Source organism: the organism of the source record quoted next, unplaced genomic scaffold (assembly GCF_019419815.1).
Source record: "Pyrus x bretschneideri cultivar Hongxiangsu unplaced genomic scaffold, Pyrus_bretschneideri_v1 Contig26, whole genome shotgun sequence".
Lineage (NCBI taxonomy): Eukaryota > Viridiplantae > Streptophyta > Magnoliopsida > Rosales > Rosaceae > Pyrus > Pyrus x bretschneideri.
The window spans coordinates 1,943,597-1,961,222 of NW_025999568.1; the positions used below are offsets into that span (position 1 = coordinate 1,943,597).

General features: G+C 36.7%; 1 protein-coding gene across 1 annotated transcript; it reads left to right on the forward strand.

Annotated features, from left to right (window-relative positions):
- Positions 1–504: 504 nt before the first annotated feature.
- Positions 505–1,421, forward strand: LOC125478701. The gene is made up of 2 exons (XM_048587132.1): positions 505–890; positions 1,310–1,421. The coding sequence occupies exons 1-2, from the start codon at positions 505–507 to the stop codon at positions 1,419–1,421; spliced, it is 498 nt and encodes a 165-aa protein (XP_048443089.1).
- The last annotated feature ends 16,205 nt before the right edge of the window (positions 1,422–17,626 follow it).

Sequence of the window (17,626 nt, forward strand, 5' to 3'; positions counted from 1 at the left end):
TTTTAAGGTTCATAACATGCTGAAAGTTATATCATGATCAATGTTTTTAAGATGTAATTGAATGATTGAAACACAACAAATTCGTTCCAATCATTCAAGAACTGCTAAAAATTCAAGGTTTAAATTGATCAGTTTGTATCAGTAGCCATAATAATGAGGTTATATCCCCAAATCAAGGTGTGACTAATCGACATTGGTTAGGTTACTGATAGCTTAGTGAGAACATATAAGATGCATGAGCTGTGAAAGTTAATTGCCAAACAAAGGTGGATGGCTTTCATGTTGTACCATTACTTATGCAACTTATATGTTTTGCACTGATACTGATTAAACTTGAAAAACCAAACAAAGGTTGAGTTGTTTCAGTTATACAGAATTTAGAGTCTTGAATGCTTATTTTCATTTGAAAATATTTCAGTAATTAGCTCCCTGAATTTAATTCAAACACTCAATGGAACCAACTATAAGAAGTGGAGGCAAGATATTGAAATAACTCTGGGGCTCATGGATTTCGATCTAGCTTTAAGAGATAATGAACCAGCCAAGCCTACTGAAGATACAACTACAGAAAAGAAGAATGAGTATGAGAAGTGGAATAAGGTTAATAGAATGGCGTTGTTGGTAATCAAAAGATCAACGTCTGATCTAGTTCGAGGAGCAATCATTGAATTAGATAATGCTAAGGCATACCTTGACTCCATTGAAACAAAGTTCAAGGAATCTGAGAAGGCAGAAACTGGAACACTCATGAACACTCTTATAACCACTAAATACCTTGGTGGTGGTGTGAGAGAGCACATTCTCTCAATGGTTGATGCAGCTGCAAAGCTCAATGCACTTAACATCAAAATAGATGACGTGCATCTTGCCCTCAATTCCTTATCTCTCGAGTACTCTTAGTTGAAGAGTACTTATATAGCTCAGAAAGAAAAATGGGACCTGAACGAGTGTATTGCTATCCGTGTGCATGAAGAGCAAAATATTCGATAAGATAAGGGAAAGAAACAAGTCAATGTAGTGGAGAGTGTCAATCCTCCCAATGGGAAAAATAACCTTCCATAGAAAAACAACAAAAGGTCTGCAGGAAGGGTTAATAAGGGCAATAACCATTTGAGAATTCATAAGGGTGTTGGAATGAAATGTTTCTTTTTGCAAGAAGATAGGACATCAGAAAAAGGAGTGCTAGGTATAAACACTGGAAGGAAAACAAAGAGAGTAAGAAAAACAAAGGTATGGTGTATAAAATTTTAGTTTGTTTTGAATCGAACTTGGTTGAGATATCTTATGATACTTGGTGGCTTGATACTAGTGCTACAATTCATGTGACAAACTCATTACAGGGGTACATTAGTAAGAAGGTGCCAAACAAGGATGAGGTGTCAAAGTTTGTGGGCAATGAAGCTACAGTTGTTGTGGAGTAGTTAAGCTTGAATTATTTTCTGGTTTTTTGCTAGATTTAGTTGATGTTGCTTATATACCTTCCATGAGAAGGAACTTAGTCTTAGTTAGTAGGCTTGTTAAATCAAAGTTTAAGTTTGATATTAATGAGGATGGTTTTTCAATATTTCGAATTTCCAACTTAATTGGTGATGGAGTATTGGTTGGTGACATGTTCAAGCTTAACTGTAATATACCAACAAGTGTGGTTAACACAATAGGGCACAAATGAGCACTGACAAACAACACTTTATCCAAGTTATGGCACAAAAGATTAGGGCATATTTCAAAAGAAAGAATGCAAAGATTAACTAGGAACAAATTCTTCCATCACTAAACTATGGTGATTTCGAAATTTGTACTAACTGCATTAAGGGAAAATCGATAAATAAGAAGAAGAAGGTTCAACTAGAAGTACAAAGTTGCTAGAACTGATCCACACAGACATCTGTGGACATTTTCCAATACAAACACATGATGGCTACAAGTATTTCATTACATTCACAAATGAATTTTCTAGGTTTGGGAATTTATACTTGTTGGCTGAGAAGTTTAGTGCCTTTGCTACTATCAAAACTTATAAAGCAGAAGCGGAGAATCAATTAGACTGTAAAATCAAGGTAGTAAGGTCTGATAGGGGTGAAGAGTATTATGGAAAGTTCAGTGAATCTGGAAGACAACCTGGTAATTTTGCATTGTTTCTGCAAGAACATGGAATTGTTGCTCAATACACTAACCCATGCACCCCTGAGCAAAATGGAGTTAGTGAAAGAAGAAATAGAACCTTGATCGAGATGGTGAGAAGTATGATGAGTAATTCAAAACTACCTACCTTTATTTGGGGAGAAGCAATCAAAACTGCAAACTACTTATTAAATAGGGTCCCTAGCAAATTTGTCCCCAAGACACCATTCGAGTTGTGGACTAACAGAAAACCAGTGCTAAATCATTTGAGAATTTGGGGGTGCACTATAGAAGCAAGAGCATACAATCTAATGGAGAAGAAGCTGTACCCTAGAACAATCACATGCTTCTTTGTAGGGTATCCAGAAAGAACCAAGGGTTACAGGTTCTATCGTCCCAATCATACTTCAAGATTCATTGAAACTGGGAGAGCCACATTCATAGAAGAAGCTAATGATGATGAATGGGAGGAGAATCTTGACTGGAATGAAGATACCATATCAATACAAGAAGAAAACCTAGGTGATGCTGTGACAGATGAAGTTGTTGTATCAATTCCAGTGCAAAGTGACCGAGTTGTAGAACCAACACAAGTTGTTCAACAAGAAGAGATGATTGCAGTAGAACTTGTGCAGTTGATCAATGCACCAACCATTCAAGAAGAAAACATTGAGCTTATGCACATGGAAACCAGAAGATCCACTCATACTAGAAAGCCTACAATCTCATATGATTTCCTTGTGTCTTTGCAAGAGGCTGAGTTCAGTAGCCAAGAAGAAGATTCATTAAAATTCAGGAAGGCAATTGAGAGTTGCAATAATGAACATTGGCAAAAAGCTATGCAATCAGAATTAGACTCCATGAATAAAAACAAAGTGTGGGAGTTGGTTGAGTTGTCACAAGGATGCAAACCAATAGGTTGTAAATGGGTTTATAAGACTAAAAGAGACTCCAAGGGTGATATTGAGAGATACAAAGCTAGACTTGTAGCTAAAGGATATACTCAGCAAGAAGAAGTTGATTACAATGAAACCTTCTCCCCAGTCCCTACAAAAGACTCTTTTAGAGTAATCATGGCACTAGTGGCTTACTTCGATCTAATCCTGCATCAAATGGATGTTAAGACTACATTCTTGAATGGAAACCTTGAGGAAGAGATCTACATGAAGTAACCAGAGGGTTTCATTCAAGAAAGGAGAGAGAATTTGGTCTGTAAACTTAACCAATCGATTTATTGATTGAAATTGGCCTTGAGACAATGATATTTGAAGTTTGATGAGGTTGTTTCATCACATGGTTTCGAAGAGAGCCCTAGTGATGAGTGTGTGTACATGAAAAGGAATGGAAACTATTTTATTTTCTCATCCTTTACGTGGTTGACATATTGTTAGCATGCAATAATGCATCACTGCTAAGTGACACCAAGAGATTTCTGTCTAAATGTTTTGAGATGAAGGATGTAGGAGAGGTAACCTTTTTTCTTGGTATTCAGATCACAAGGGATCGAACTAGAGGACTACTTGGTTTATCACATAAAGCATACATTGAAAAGGTCCTCAAAAGGTTCAACATAGAAGACTCGAATGGCTGTGATGTTCCTATGACAAAGGGAGAAAAGCTCAGTAAGGATCAGTGCCTTAAAACTGATTTTAAGAAGAAAGAAATGGCTAGTAGGTCTTATGCTTCTCTCGTTGGGAGTTTCATGTATGCACATGTATGTACTAGACCTGATATTACATATGCTATTAGCATATTGGGAATGTTTCAGTCTAATCATGGCAATGCACACTGGATAGCTGCCACGAAAGTTTTGAGATACTTGCAGAGAACAAAAGAATATCAACTAGTATACAAGAGGGATTCAAAACTCGAACTAGTAGGCTATAGTGACTCAGACTTTGTAGGCTGCATTGATTCACTAAAGTCAACTTCAGGTTATATATTCACATTGGCAAATGGGGCAGTGTCATGGAAGAGTGTGAAACATGATACTGTGGCCATTTCCACCATGCAAGCTGAGTTTGTAGCTTGTTATGAAGCTATATCACAAGCTATATGGCTGAGAAATTTCATCAGCAGTCTCGAGATCATGAATTCAATTGCAAAACCTATTCAAATTTGGTGTGATAATAAAGCTATTGTTTTTTATTCCAAGAATAATAAAAGGTATTCTGGAACTAAGCACTTGAACACAAAATATCCATTGACAAGGAAGAAAGTGAATTCTGGAGCGATCAAGGTTGATTACATTGACACTCATGCAATGCTTGCTGATCCACTCACTAAGGTATTACCAAATGCAGTTTTTTCATAAGCATGCAGTCAGTATGGGAGTGACTGTAACCCTAGATTTGTTGAACTAGTGGGAATAGTGAGTGTATAGCATAGTTATGCATATTGGTTATTATCGTGATAGTAAGTTGTAATTTTGGTTTTGTGTTTAGCCAGTCGCTGCACTTGGTTGAATTGAATGTTTAATAAAGGGATGCTACTTCAATGATTCATACATTGTTTCAATATAGTTCTAATTCTTATTTTCTGTTGGAAATAAAGGTTGTTGAAAGTTCATAAGCAATTGATATGTATTACAGTGAGACAATGTAGCAGAAAAAGGTTATTAGCTGCAATTAGTAGTGCTGAGAGATTGATTGGCATATGTACTGAATTTTTTCACAAAAAATATATGTGAGCTATTCTTATAGCTTGAAAGCTTCATAGGAAGCATGAAGCAGTCATAAATAAGATTGATTAAGTGGACCTGGAAGTGATGGAGTTGATGTTTTGACTCATGGTTATGTGGCTCACTTCTGTACCAAGTTTGTGATTGATTATTTCATGTAAGTAAGGATCTTATTCAATGATTATAAGAGCTCATGAACACTCATGTAAGTTCGTAGTCTTCAATATTTTTGAAAGAGTAATCTTTACTTGACAAAAGTATGCAAGAAGCTTATTAGCTTAACTGAATCTATTAGCCAATAAAGAATCATGCTTACATATTCATTAAAGTTCTTTCTTGAATTAACTAATTGACCTAGTGGGAGAATGTTGGATGTTAGACTCGAATCCAACGGCTAATAGGTCAATATAGTTAATAAGGATTGATGTGGAATGTAAGTGTTATTAGGGTTTAGTTATATGCTATAACTTGGACTCCTAGTAAAGGTATATAACCTGGTTATGATTGGAGAACAAGGACTCTTGATACTATCCTATTTGGATTGAGATTTGGTAGATTATATCCTTGTACAAAAAGGAATCCTAGCGTATGATTATGGGAATGTATGCTAGGGTTGTAGTAGTAAAAATACCTAGGGAAGGTCCCTGCATACATCACCGATACACATGATTGGAGAACTCCCCATAGATTTGAGTAATTCAGTGGTGGTGAGTATGCAGAAGACTAACCTTTAAAGTCTAGGGTGATTGAGGAAAGCTTGCTGCAATTGCAGTCCTTGCCGTGCTGGGAAGATCACTTCTCAAGATTAGTTCAATGGTGTTTTAATGGTACATTAACATATCAGGTTTAACAACTACGTGTATGACTGTCAAAAAGAAAGATTTAAAACGTTCTTAGTATATATAATGCTTTTGGCATTAATTTATCACTCCTTTTGAACCAGGAGAGCAAATTGGTTCAAATTATGGTTTACAATGATTGTTTAGGTGTTTAAAAGTGGCTTACGATATATATGTCTTTTCGGGGTAGGTATTCTTGTATTGTTGTTGCAAACGTGCAACTTCCGAATAACTTGATTGTCTTCATGTGTAACCATTATATATTTTGGCGTGAGAAAAATAGATGGAATCTTTGGGTTCTGTTTTCATTGTTTTCTGATGATTTCCTATTTTCCTATCAGATTCCTCATCTAAAATTCAATTTTTACGATTAAGAAGTGAATCAGACCACAATGCCACTTTGTCAAATGACATATTCAACTTGCAAATATAAGTTCTATTCAAGTTTATACCAATTTCATATAAACATTTCCAAGTAAATTCATACATAATTAATTTAAAAATAAACAAAATATTTAGCATATTAGGCTTAAACACTTACTCTGCAAAAAAAAAAAAAAAAAAACTTTGAATGTTGATTTCAAGTAATCCAATAACTAATGCTTAACTCAGAAAAAGACTCAGACTTTTGCAATTAGATTCTAACATAATTTAAACCCTACAAATTTCATTAATTAGGTTAATCCACAAGTTAGATTTTCACGTTGTATCATCCCACATTGCCCAGGGGAGTGGATCTTGTAAGCCTTAATATGTATATTTCCATCTCTACCTAGCACGAGGCTTTTTGGGACTTCATTGGCTTCGGGTTCCATCAGAACTCCGAAGTTAAGCGAGTAGTGCGTGAGAGCACTCCCATGATGGGTGACCCACTGGGAAGTTCTTGTGTGCGTTCCCGGAAATAAAACCGTGAGGGCATGGTCGGGGCCCAAAGCGGACAATATCGTGCTACGGTGGAGTCGAACCCAGGATGTGGTGGGGGTCCGGGTCAGGATGTGACAATTTGGTATCAAAGCCTAACCCTAGACGTGGTGTGTCGACGAGGACGTCGGGCCCCTAAGAGGGGTCGATTGTAACATCCCACATCACCCAGGGGAGTGGATACTATAAGCCTTATATGTATATTCCCATCTCTACTTAGCATGAGGCTTTTTGGGAACTCACTGGCTTCGGGTTCCATCGGAACTCCGAAGTTAAGCGAGTTCGCGCGAGAGCAACCCAGGATGGGTGACCCACTGAGAAGTTATCATGTGGGTTCTCAAAAACAAAACCGTGAGGGCATGGTCGGGGCCTAAAGCAGACAATATCGTGCTATGGTAGAGTCAAGCCCGGGATGTGGTGAGGGCCCAGCTTGGGGTCCACTATATCCTGGACCCGCTCCACCACCGTTGCACTATATTGTCTGCTTTGGGCCTCGACCACGTCCTCACGGTTTTGTTTCTGGGAACTCACACGAGAACTTCCCAGTGGATCACCCATCATGGGAGTGCTCTCGTATGCTACTCGCTTAACTTCGGAGTTCCTATGGAATCCAAAGTTAGTGAGCTCCCAAAAAGCCTCGTGTTAGGTAAAGATGAGAATATATATATATATATAAGGGTTACAAGATCCACATCCCTGGGCGATGTGGGATCTTACACACGTAATCTCAAAAGAGTTTCTTTTAATCATAATTTGAAGAAACAGAACAACCAATGCATGCCAAGGTTCTAAAAGATGTTAGGCGCTAGTCGGGCGGCGAGCTGGGGCCTAGCGCCTATGCGGTTAGGCAGAGCCTAAGCAGGGGCCTAGGTGGACTAGGTGGATTTAGTTAAATTTATTACATATCATATAAAGTTAATTAAATTTACTCTATAATATATAAATAAACTTTGAATAAAATGTTATTTAAAAGAAAATATATCTATATGTAAAATTTTAAACAATTTATGTTAGATTTATATATTTTTAAGCCCATACGTTTTGTTGGGCCTTTTATTCTCATTAACAAAATGAAAGGTTGGGCTTCAATCCTTGTTTTTGTTGGTTTGCATATGCTCAATAAAAACCCTAACTAAAGTCTAAAGCATGCTAAAGGTACTAAAAGTCTAAACCATTGCCGCCGTCAGCCATTCCCATTTATGCTTTGTAGATCTAGTTCCGTCCCTTTTCTTCCTCTGCAGATTTCTCCAACCAATCCCATAGCTCCTCCCCCTCGTTTTTTCTTCCTCTTCAAATTTCTCCAACCACTGTCAACATATTCGTTCACAATTGCAGATCGATTTTGTTTGGACATCGAGAGGGAGATGGTGAGACTCGGGGAGACAAATCGGGTCTCACGACATATGTTCTTTCTCAGGCCGACAAACCGCCTAGCGTATGCCCAGGTTACCCAAATGGTTGTCTTACGCCGACTAATAACCTTGCCGATTTTAGAAACGATTTCGTGTTAATCGCGGCGGAGCACCGTCGCCCAGCACCTAGGCGCCGCCTAGACCATTTTTTAGAAAATTGATACATACACAATCACAAAGCTTAATCAGAACATATGAACCTAAATAGAATAGAAGTTTCACACTATTATCTCACCCAAAATAACTTCCCATAATCTGGAAAAGGGTTTCTATAAATCCTGATTTTAAGGCAACCCAAAAGTTGAATTATTTGCTTACCAAAATATGCAAACTTTTGCTTTTGAATTGGAAATGCCATCACTTGAAAGCTTAGTCAAAACCCATGAATCCAACCATAAGAAAGATGCAAACTTTTGCATTGGCAAACAATCCATAACCCAAAAAATATAGCTTAAGCAAAAACCATGAATCCAACTCAAAAAGACCCAAATCTAAACAAATCAAGACAAATAAAACATCAAACATGGTTCATTGTCTCTATTTGCATTTGTTAAAGCTCAAAATTTATGAGGCTAACAAAAGGTTGAATGGATCAAGTATTGACCTTTGATGGATTTGTTAATGCTCAAAACTGGTAAGGCTAACAAAAGGTTGAACGAATCAAGTTTAGACCCTTGATGGATTTGGGCTTTGCAACTACTAAAAATGGACACAAGGCTTAAGTGGTTCACCCCTTAAAATTGTACTACATCCATTGAGTTTCTTTTGATTGACAAAGGATTGTGTTATAAATAGCGGTTAGCTAGAACATTATATGTCTTTCTCTCTGAAATCGTCAGAGCCCTGTAAAGTGGTTTCCAGCCTCTTTATATATAGGCTTTATTGTGAATTCCTTGTTTTTTCCTCTGAACCTACCATTTCCCTTGATGCACATACTTGACTTACAAGCTGCCCATATCTTCTTTGGCTGACACGTGGCGACGAGGTAGCTTTTGCATAGATCCACTTGTGTCTCTTCTTGGGACGAGACAACTGAGCGCCTTACTTGACTCAGTTGTTGGTTGACATTCGTACCTTAAGACCCCACCTGTCAGCTTTTATGTCCTTTCATAGGCCTTTTGTCTCCTGTTTAACTATCATGTGGCCCATAGTAGACATCTGGGTAGGCCTGCCTCTTTGGTTCCTAGGCCTTGAAAATGTAAATTACCAACTTGTTAGAGCAGTACTGAGCAGCACTATTTTTGTTTCTCTCCTAATCCACATGACTCGGGCGGAAATTTTTCTATTTTATTTTTTTTATCTTTTTATTTTTTTGTTTTTTATTTTTATTTTTTATTTTTATTTTTATTTTTTATGAAATCACAACTGGACTTAATCAATTCATATCATAAATATAATCATGGTTTCAAAGCCTCCACTAGCTAAAACGAGTTTAGCCTCTCATGTTTACAACAAAACAAAGAGAATATAAATTAAACATTGAAAACAAAGATTGAATACACCTAGAAATGCTCCAACAATCCAAGCTTGAATGGCCAAAACGTCCAAGGCTTTTCCTCTCTTCTTTCTCATTCTTTGTTGCGGCACAAGGGTTCTTGGGTGATTTTGGATGGATTTCTGGGTTGTGAATGGATTTAGGTTGGTAGGGTGGTGCGGCAAAGGTAGGGAATGGTGTATGGATGTTTGGGTGAAGGTATGGAAGTGTATGAATGGTGGAAGAAAAGTTGAAGGCTGCGGCAAAGCTTAGGAATTTGTGAATGATGGCTGATTGTGTTGGTGAATGATTAGGGTAGAATAAGGGTGCGGCTTTGGTATTTATTTGAGAGAAAGAATCCTAAGCTTTATTACATAGTTTAGGAAAGGATTGGACCCCCAAATCCATAAGGAAAAGGAAATATATAAAATCAGAAAATCCAAGAGAAAGGGGAAGGAAACTTGCGGCATAAATTGTATGAAAAGGGAATGTGATTTAATGTTGAATTTAGGCAAAGATTTGGGATAGAAAAGGTATGTAAGGTGTGGCTGAGAATGGGGTGAAAAGGAATGTGGTTTTATGACATCGAATAGGAAATAAGGATTTCCCTTGCACGGCATGGAAGGAAAACTCTATGGAATGCACGACAAGAGTAATTAGGTTGCAAGGAAGGCTTGGTTTGTGTCCTAAAATACATAGGAGTCTTCAATGTTGCTGAAACATAAGGTCTTTTAGGATTGGGAAAGGTTAAACAAAAATAGGAAACCTTGGCTTAACTTTCCTACTTCAAATAGGAAACCTTCTTTAACTAGGATTCCTCTTTTGATTAGGAATCCTCTTGTGATTAGGAACCCTCTTGTGATTAGGAATCCTCACACCTTTAGGTCTTCAATTTCGTCCATTCCTTTTGCTCCAAGCATATGCTATCCATTCCAAGTCCAATTTTGCTCCAAAATGCACCTTTTTGCTTCCTTAGCCATATGAAGCTAAAAACACACGAAAATAGCTTAAACTACTAAAATAACTATGAACTAACAACATAAATGTACGAAAACAAGCTAACTAAATCGCCTAAATATGCTCCTATCAACCGCACATGCATAGATTCAGCAAATCAAACACATATCTATCCCACATTACAACAAATTCAAACATGTCAAAAAACTATGTCATTCAAGGGTTTAGGGTTTAGGGTTTAGCCAACATACATTTGTACATCCATACTCTTTTCCATTTTGCATGAAGGTTGAAAATTGATGTCCTTGTGATTTGTTTGGTCAGCTAAATCATATGTTGTATATATAAGATACAATGAATTTTTGCTACAAAATATGGTCCATATTAGTAAAAAATGTCTCATGTTCCTTATTTATTAAAAGCCAAGAAATGAATGTTGATTATTTTTTCAAACAATAAACTTGTTCAAATATTATTGGACAAAATTAAAAAGTGAATACTTACTAGTGAGTATTCAAATGTATTATTCGTCATATTATTAGAAAAAATGGTTAGTAAAAAGCCAAAACACTATTAATGTCTAATGTACACCAATGAATGACACATTCCACAAATTTATAATCCCTTACATGTAACTTCATGTGCCATGAGGCTTAAGGCCCTTAACTCTGAGAAGTTTTCTAGTGCGCCAGAAACACTGTCTGGAACACCAAGTGTCATAATACAATTGGTTGAAATTGTTTTCTTCAAGTTTGCAGTCAATTATATTATTACACTTAGTGATACCGGGCCCTGTTCTTGGCACACTGAAAAATCTCTTCTCAACTCCAAGTAACAAAAAAGGAGTGAGCACGGTTTGGTTCGGTTTTAAGGTGAAACCGAAATCAAATTTTATTTTGGTTCGATTGGGTTCGGTGCTATTCAGTTTCAAATGATTTTGGTTTTGATTTGTGCCTCACTTATAGGCCCGTTAGAAAATTGGCATTATTACAACTATCAACATTCAAACAAATTCAAAAGTTCAAAACCTAGTCATTTGCAAACTAAATGCTTTATGCCATTAATACAACCCAATTGAAAAAGAAATTTATGACGATCGCCGTACTAAAATTCAACTTGAAACAAAGTTCAACATCAAAAAACCTTATCATAGTATTTTAGACAAACCAATTGAAAGAGTTAAGTTTACAATACTAAGATTAAAGTCCTAACAAAGTTCAACGTCAAAATGCCTTATTAAATCGATAAACCATTTCTCGGTCCCTTTCCTTTTGGATACTTACTCTTCGAAGGTTTAGGAGGCCTTTAAGCATGAGAATGTGATACTTGGGAAGACCTTAGACCTTGTGAAAGTAAAGTTGATGGAGAAGTCATTGAATCTTGTGAACTAGAAGCTTGATATTGCCTCGGAGCTTCTTGTTTTGGTTGTAGATTAAGAGTAAAAGCAATGATGCATGAATTCAAATTGGACAACTTTACACAATACAAAAACATAAATGATATAAAGTAACAAAACACACTGAAAAAATAAAACAAAGAAAGTTGTTAAATACTAATTTTATTGTTTGGCTTCACTTGTCAAACCTTGTATTTGGTACCACACATGCTCATAGTTTAGAACTAGGATGCAATGCAAATATGGAATTACTATTGGGGATTGAACTTGTCAAAGCACCAGCCATCTTCACTACAAGAGGTTTGAATCATACATTTGTATACGCATGTCAGGCTTATTTTTCCAGAATTCTATTTGTCTAGTGTAGTTGTACAATTAGAAGTTTCGTCTATTTTCTAGCTATCTAGGCATGCAAAATAAGATAGCCCACATGGGCCATCTGACACATTTTCCCATGCATGGATATCTCACCCTTAAACTAAGAAGGTCTTTTTGGCTCGTGACATGTGTCTCTTCCCTTTGTTTGAAACATCCATCTCTTTGATTATAAGGGTTTTTAAGGTCACATTTGTTTCTTGGTTAGGTTTTTCAGATTTTCAAAAAAAAGAGTGCATTTAGCCTAGAGCTACCTCTTAAGCTTCTAAACTGAAACCCTAGCCACAAAACCACAAATACCCAATCACTGCATATTAGGGTTGCATTGCTTTAATGGTTTTGCATTAAGCTTTTGGTCTAAACCTAAGTTTTCATATCCTTCATAGACCAATCTCTTAGATTCATGTTAGGTTCTTCTTCATCTGTTTAACTGGAGAACCTGACTGGTCAGTTAAATCTAAATCTTATGTGCATATCATAAAATCATATCACATCATTGATCGTGTTGATCTTGGTGTCACAAGGTGATGAGCTCAGGAGAAACTGCCACTTCATGAAGACCGAAGGAGTCCGTCTCGTGTAATACAAGCTTGCACAAAGGTAAAGCTGCTCCTCAGATATGGTTCTAGGAATTGAGCTTTGTGTGGATCTTTGTATGAGCCTTTGTTTACACTAGTGAATTGGACTCAGTGGAGAGTCCCTGGTTTTTTAACCCAGAGGTGAGTTTTTCCGGCCAAAAACTTCATTGGGTTCAATAATTTACAAAACCTTATATATAACCTTGTTAGAACTAAACATTATAGGGTTTGCTAGTATTGAAACTTTATTAATCAAGTGAACTTAACTCAAGTACTAAGACTAAAACTTAACTGAAGTTCACATTGTTAAGTTTTAACCTTTTAAGTTTGTTTGATTTATATGCTTGTGGGATTCTAACAATCTGTACGCAGTTGACTAGGTATTCCACCTGGTACCAATTTCAATTGGTATCAGAGCCTTACTTTAGACATACATAGGATAATCTCTGGGATTCTACTGGTATTGAGTGGTCTCACATCATGGATCATGATCGTGTTGTTAGATCGTGTAACTCTCCTCCATTCTTTGATGGCTTGAATTATGCAGCGTGGAGTGAGAAGTTTCAAATATTCCTTAAGGCTTAGGATTTTCTTATTGTTGATTATCTTACTCTTGAGTGGAGGGCTCCCTCTAGAGCTGTTGATGGGGAGTTGGTGATCAAACCTAAAAGTGAATGGGCTACTGGTGAAGTGACATCTGCCATGGCAAATAGAAAGGCAATAAATGCCATTGTATCTGCCATATCGCCAACTCAGTTTGCTCATATTCATTATTGTACAATTTCCAAGCAAGCTTGGGATAAACTTCGAATCCTTCACGAAGGTGACAAACAAGTGAGGGATTTGAAGCTTCAAATGACCCTATCAAAGTTTGAAGATCTAAGAATGCTTGAGTTCGAAACCTTTTCTGCCTTCTATGAAAAGGTAGAAATGTTGACGAATGAAGCCTTGGGATTAGGGAAACCAATCTGTGAAACAACAATTGTCCAAATGATCTTGAGATCTTTGCCCAAAAGATTCTAAGCAAAAAAGGTTGTCATCCAAGAGTTTCAAGATTTAAATAAGATTAAACTCGGGAAGTTAGTTGGGAAACTTATTACTTATGACATGGAGCTTGACATGGATGATGATGTCATTAAAAATGGAAAAGATGTCGCTTTTCAAAGTGTTGATAACAACAACATTACAAGTGACTCTTGTGATTTGCTCTCAGATGATAATCTTGTCCTATTTGTCAAGCAATTCAGACAATGCCTAAAAAAAAAATAAAGAAATAGAGGTCAAGTGGTCTGAAAGGTCATCAAATAATTGTGGAAAACTATTCTCTGGTGAGAAATATAGTGATTATTCAGAAAAGAAATACAAAAGTATATCCAAAGTGTCTAGCCCCTGTTTTGCATATGGTGGAAGTGGGCACCATGCAACTGAATGTGCCAACACCAGACTTCTTAGTAAAAAATGTGAAAAAGCTATGATGGGTACTTGGAGTGACAGTGATGAGCAAGATTCTGTGTCATTAGACAAATCATTAGATGATGAAGATGAGAATGTTGCACTTGTTGCATTCGTTGATGAAACATCCTTTAGAGGAAAAGACAAAGTATTGGATGATACTGTTGTGTCATCATCTCAGGAGTTGTCTAACTTGTATGAATCTCCATTTGATGAGATGTATGTTGCAACATTGGACAATGCAGAACTTGTCAAAAAGATATTTATGTTACAAGAAGAGGTTAAGTCTCTCCGTCTAGTCAAAACAAAACTAAGTGACAAGGTCACATAGTTAGAGACTAAACTTCACACATTAAATGAAAAAGGTTCATTCTGTGGTGATGATGATGAAAGGGATGACCTAACCACCTCTCTTGAAGATCATGTTTACAATTTAATGATATCACACGAAAGTCTGCTTCAACAAATTCATTTGCTGCTGGAAAACAATGAACTGTATCGGGAAGCTAATTTGAAGCTAACTTCTAAATTGAATAAGGCTACTTGCAAGTTAAGCTGTCTGTTTATGGGTGTTGACTCATCATAAAGAGTATTCGTTGCAGGAAATCAGTTTGAAGGTGATGATATGGTTGCTTGTGATGAAAGTAGCTCAAGTTCCATGAGTGTGAACTTGCATGCTTCTAAGGAATTATCTATTATATCTCCTTTGGCTGACTCTACTTCAGGGTCTACATTCATTCCCAAATGTCATCATTATAGTGATCTTGGCGATATTAGACTTATGTGTAGAAAATTGCATTTGGAAAGGAAAAATGATGTAAAGGAATAAGTGGATCGTTTAACCATAGAAGTCAGCAGAATGTCCAATATTGTTAATTCTTAGAGCTCAAGAAATGTCAAGCTAAGTTTAAGTGGCTTTTAACGTGGATTTGGGAAGTGTTTGTTTGCCCAAAGTTCAACATCATTCTCTAGCCCATACATCTAGCACCTTGACAGTGGTTGCTCTCATCATATGACAGGTGACAAAGATTTTTTATTTTTTATTAGTTTTTATATCTCTTGTACCATTCAAAAGTGGTATGATTGAGTTTTGTGGAGGAGACAAGGGTGAGGTTGTTGGATGAGTAGTGAAGATTCGTGGACTTCCTATGCTTGATGATGTTTGCTATGTGGTTGGTTTGTCAACTAATCTCCTTAGTATTGGTCAACTCGGTGACGAAGTTGCTAACGAAATTTACTTTTCCAAGACGATTTGCAGAATTGTTGATAAACATGGGAAGAACATGTTGGTGGTTCCAAGATCAAAGGAAAATTGCTATACAATTATTGCCTCTAAGTGTGATGATTGCTCAAGTTAGAACATAGATACTTTTTAGCAAAAGGTCCAATGTGGAAAATTACAAGACTTCGTCTCTGAATGCTTTTTGTGTGAACCTAGCATCTTAGGAAGACATTATCTAGAAACAACTAGTTGTGAACTTCATATCTCTTGGAAAATAAAAGACACAAAAATCTTCGAGGATTTGTTGAGTTATGTGCTTTTAACTGAACAGTTTGAGTAGCTTTGCTTCTATTTTGTTATTCTTTTGCATGTTTACTTTTCCTGTTCTTGTGTCTGTCTTGTCAATCAACTCGTCAATTAAGTCTGTTTGTCACCTTGTGCATTTCTTAACTGTTTCACATTTTGATATTTTGTAGATTAACCTTGATTAATTATTTCTCTGTGATATCAAAGGTTCTCGCTATTATGGCTAATAGCTTTTGAAAAATCTTTGTCTCATTTGACAAAAGCTCTTGTTGATTTATGGGTTAGGCATACTTTGGTCTAGATTGAGGTGTAGTGATAATTCTTCTCTATATATTGGGCTAAGTGTCTTTTCTAGTGTGAAACACCACCTAGTTAGTCATTCATTGTGCTCAGACCATCTCAAAAGTAAAATCATATTTCAGAGCTTCAATCTCTACATTCATAAGCAAAGTTCTCAAAAATTCAAAAAGGGGAGAAGAGAAAATTCTAAAATTCTCAAAAGTGTTATCTCATGCAATGTCATGAACATTCAATTCATTTTTCCCTATCTCAAGGACTCAAAATGTGTCTTGGATTGTCCAAATGCAATTCTCACCAATCCTATTAATGGTTATGTGCTCAATATCACCTTTGCCAACTTAAAAGTTTTATTAGGCTGGGGTCTTTATTGTGAGTAGTTTTGTGTTTAGACATTGGCTCAATTTATGTTGCAAGGATTGTGACTTACTCTCAATGGTACTATGTTTGTCACTGTAGTTGTTTTTCTTTTGTGTGTGTGCCATCTTCTCTCTTAGTTACAACTTGTTGCACCAATGTAGTTTAATAGTGATTTTGTTCAACATTCTCACTAGTCAAGTGTCTTAATTAGAAAGGTAAGGTTCATTAGGGGCATTCCTGTCTTTGCATGTTTGTTTTGACCTTATGCACCTTATCCATTGGTTTTCATCGCACAACTTAGTTGTCTTAGGTTTTAACCTCATCTACCACATCTAGGTTTTTACCATACCTTTTTCTATGCCATTTGCTTTGAGTTATTTTTCCCTCCTGTCTCAAACTCTCAATCCATTTCACCAAAAAATTTCTCTATCAATGGCCGGTAACACTACTTCTGCTCGTGTTTAGCCCTCTTGTTGCACTACTCAATCTCATATTGCAAGGAATTCCTCAGGATGTACATCTAATGACCAAGTTCCCATCTTTTTATCCACTCAAGCCACAAATTTCTTCTCTACGATGGCTGCACGAAAGGTCGTGTTTGAACAACGAATCGTCTGGGATGATTTTCCCTTGGCTAACGCTATCTGCTTTGATGACTTAATTGAACGGTACAGGTTTCATAGGGTAAACTCTCATCCTCTAAATTTCAATTTGTCTATGGTTCAAGAGTTTTACTCTAATATTCCATCAACTTTTCCTGAGTCTGGTGGTCATATTTATGTTATGGTGTCATGGTTGCCTTTGACCCATCTATTATTTGTATGGTCCTTGATCGTGACCCATCATTTGCCCCGTGTCATCAAAGTTTAATGTTGCAACCAGTAAGTATGACATGAGTGCCTACCATCATGAGGCTTATGCTGATCCGTCTATTCCTCTTATTAAAGGTCAAGTCTCAAAGTCTCGCCTCAAACCCTTCCATAGGAATTTGGTCGGACTTTATTCGTAGAAATGTTCTAGGTACATCAAATAATGGTAACCTTACCCTTGAGTCAGCCAGAGTATTATTTGCCATGTTAACTCACTATGATGTGCCTTTTGGCTTTCTGATTTTCAAGTCCATTTTTTTCGAAGTCCAAGCATCCTAGAACCCACCAAAAAAGGTCTACCATTCACCCTTGTCTGATCAATCAGTTATGTAAGCTTGTTGGTGTTCAAAAACATCCTGATGATCTT

What these genes read in the sequence shown, in the direction of transcription:
- LOC125478701 (XM_048587132.1), top strand. Translation starts at nt 505, where the DNA reads ATGGATTTCGATCTAGCTTTAAGAGATAATGAACCAGCCAAGCCTACT. An exon ending in CTCAATTCCTTATCTCTCGA is followed by an intron (nt 891 to 1,309) that starts GTACTCTTAGTT and finishes GCTTGATACTAG; the next exon opens with TGCTACAATTCATGTGACAA.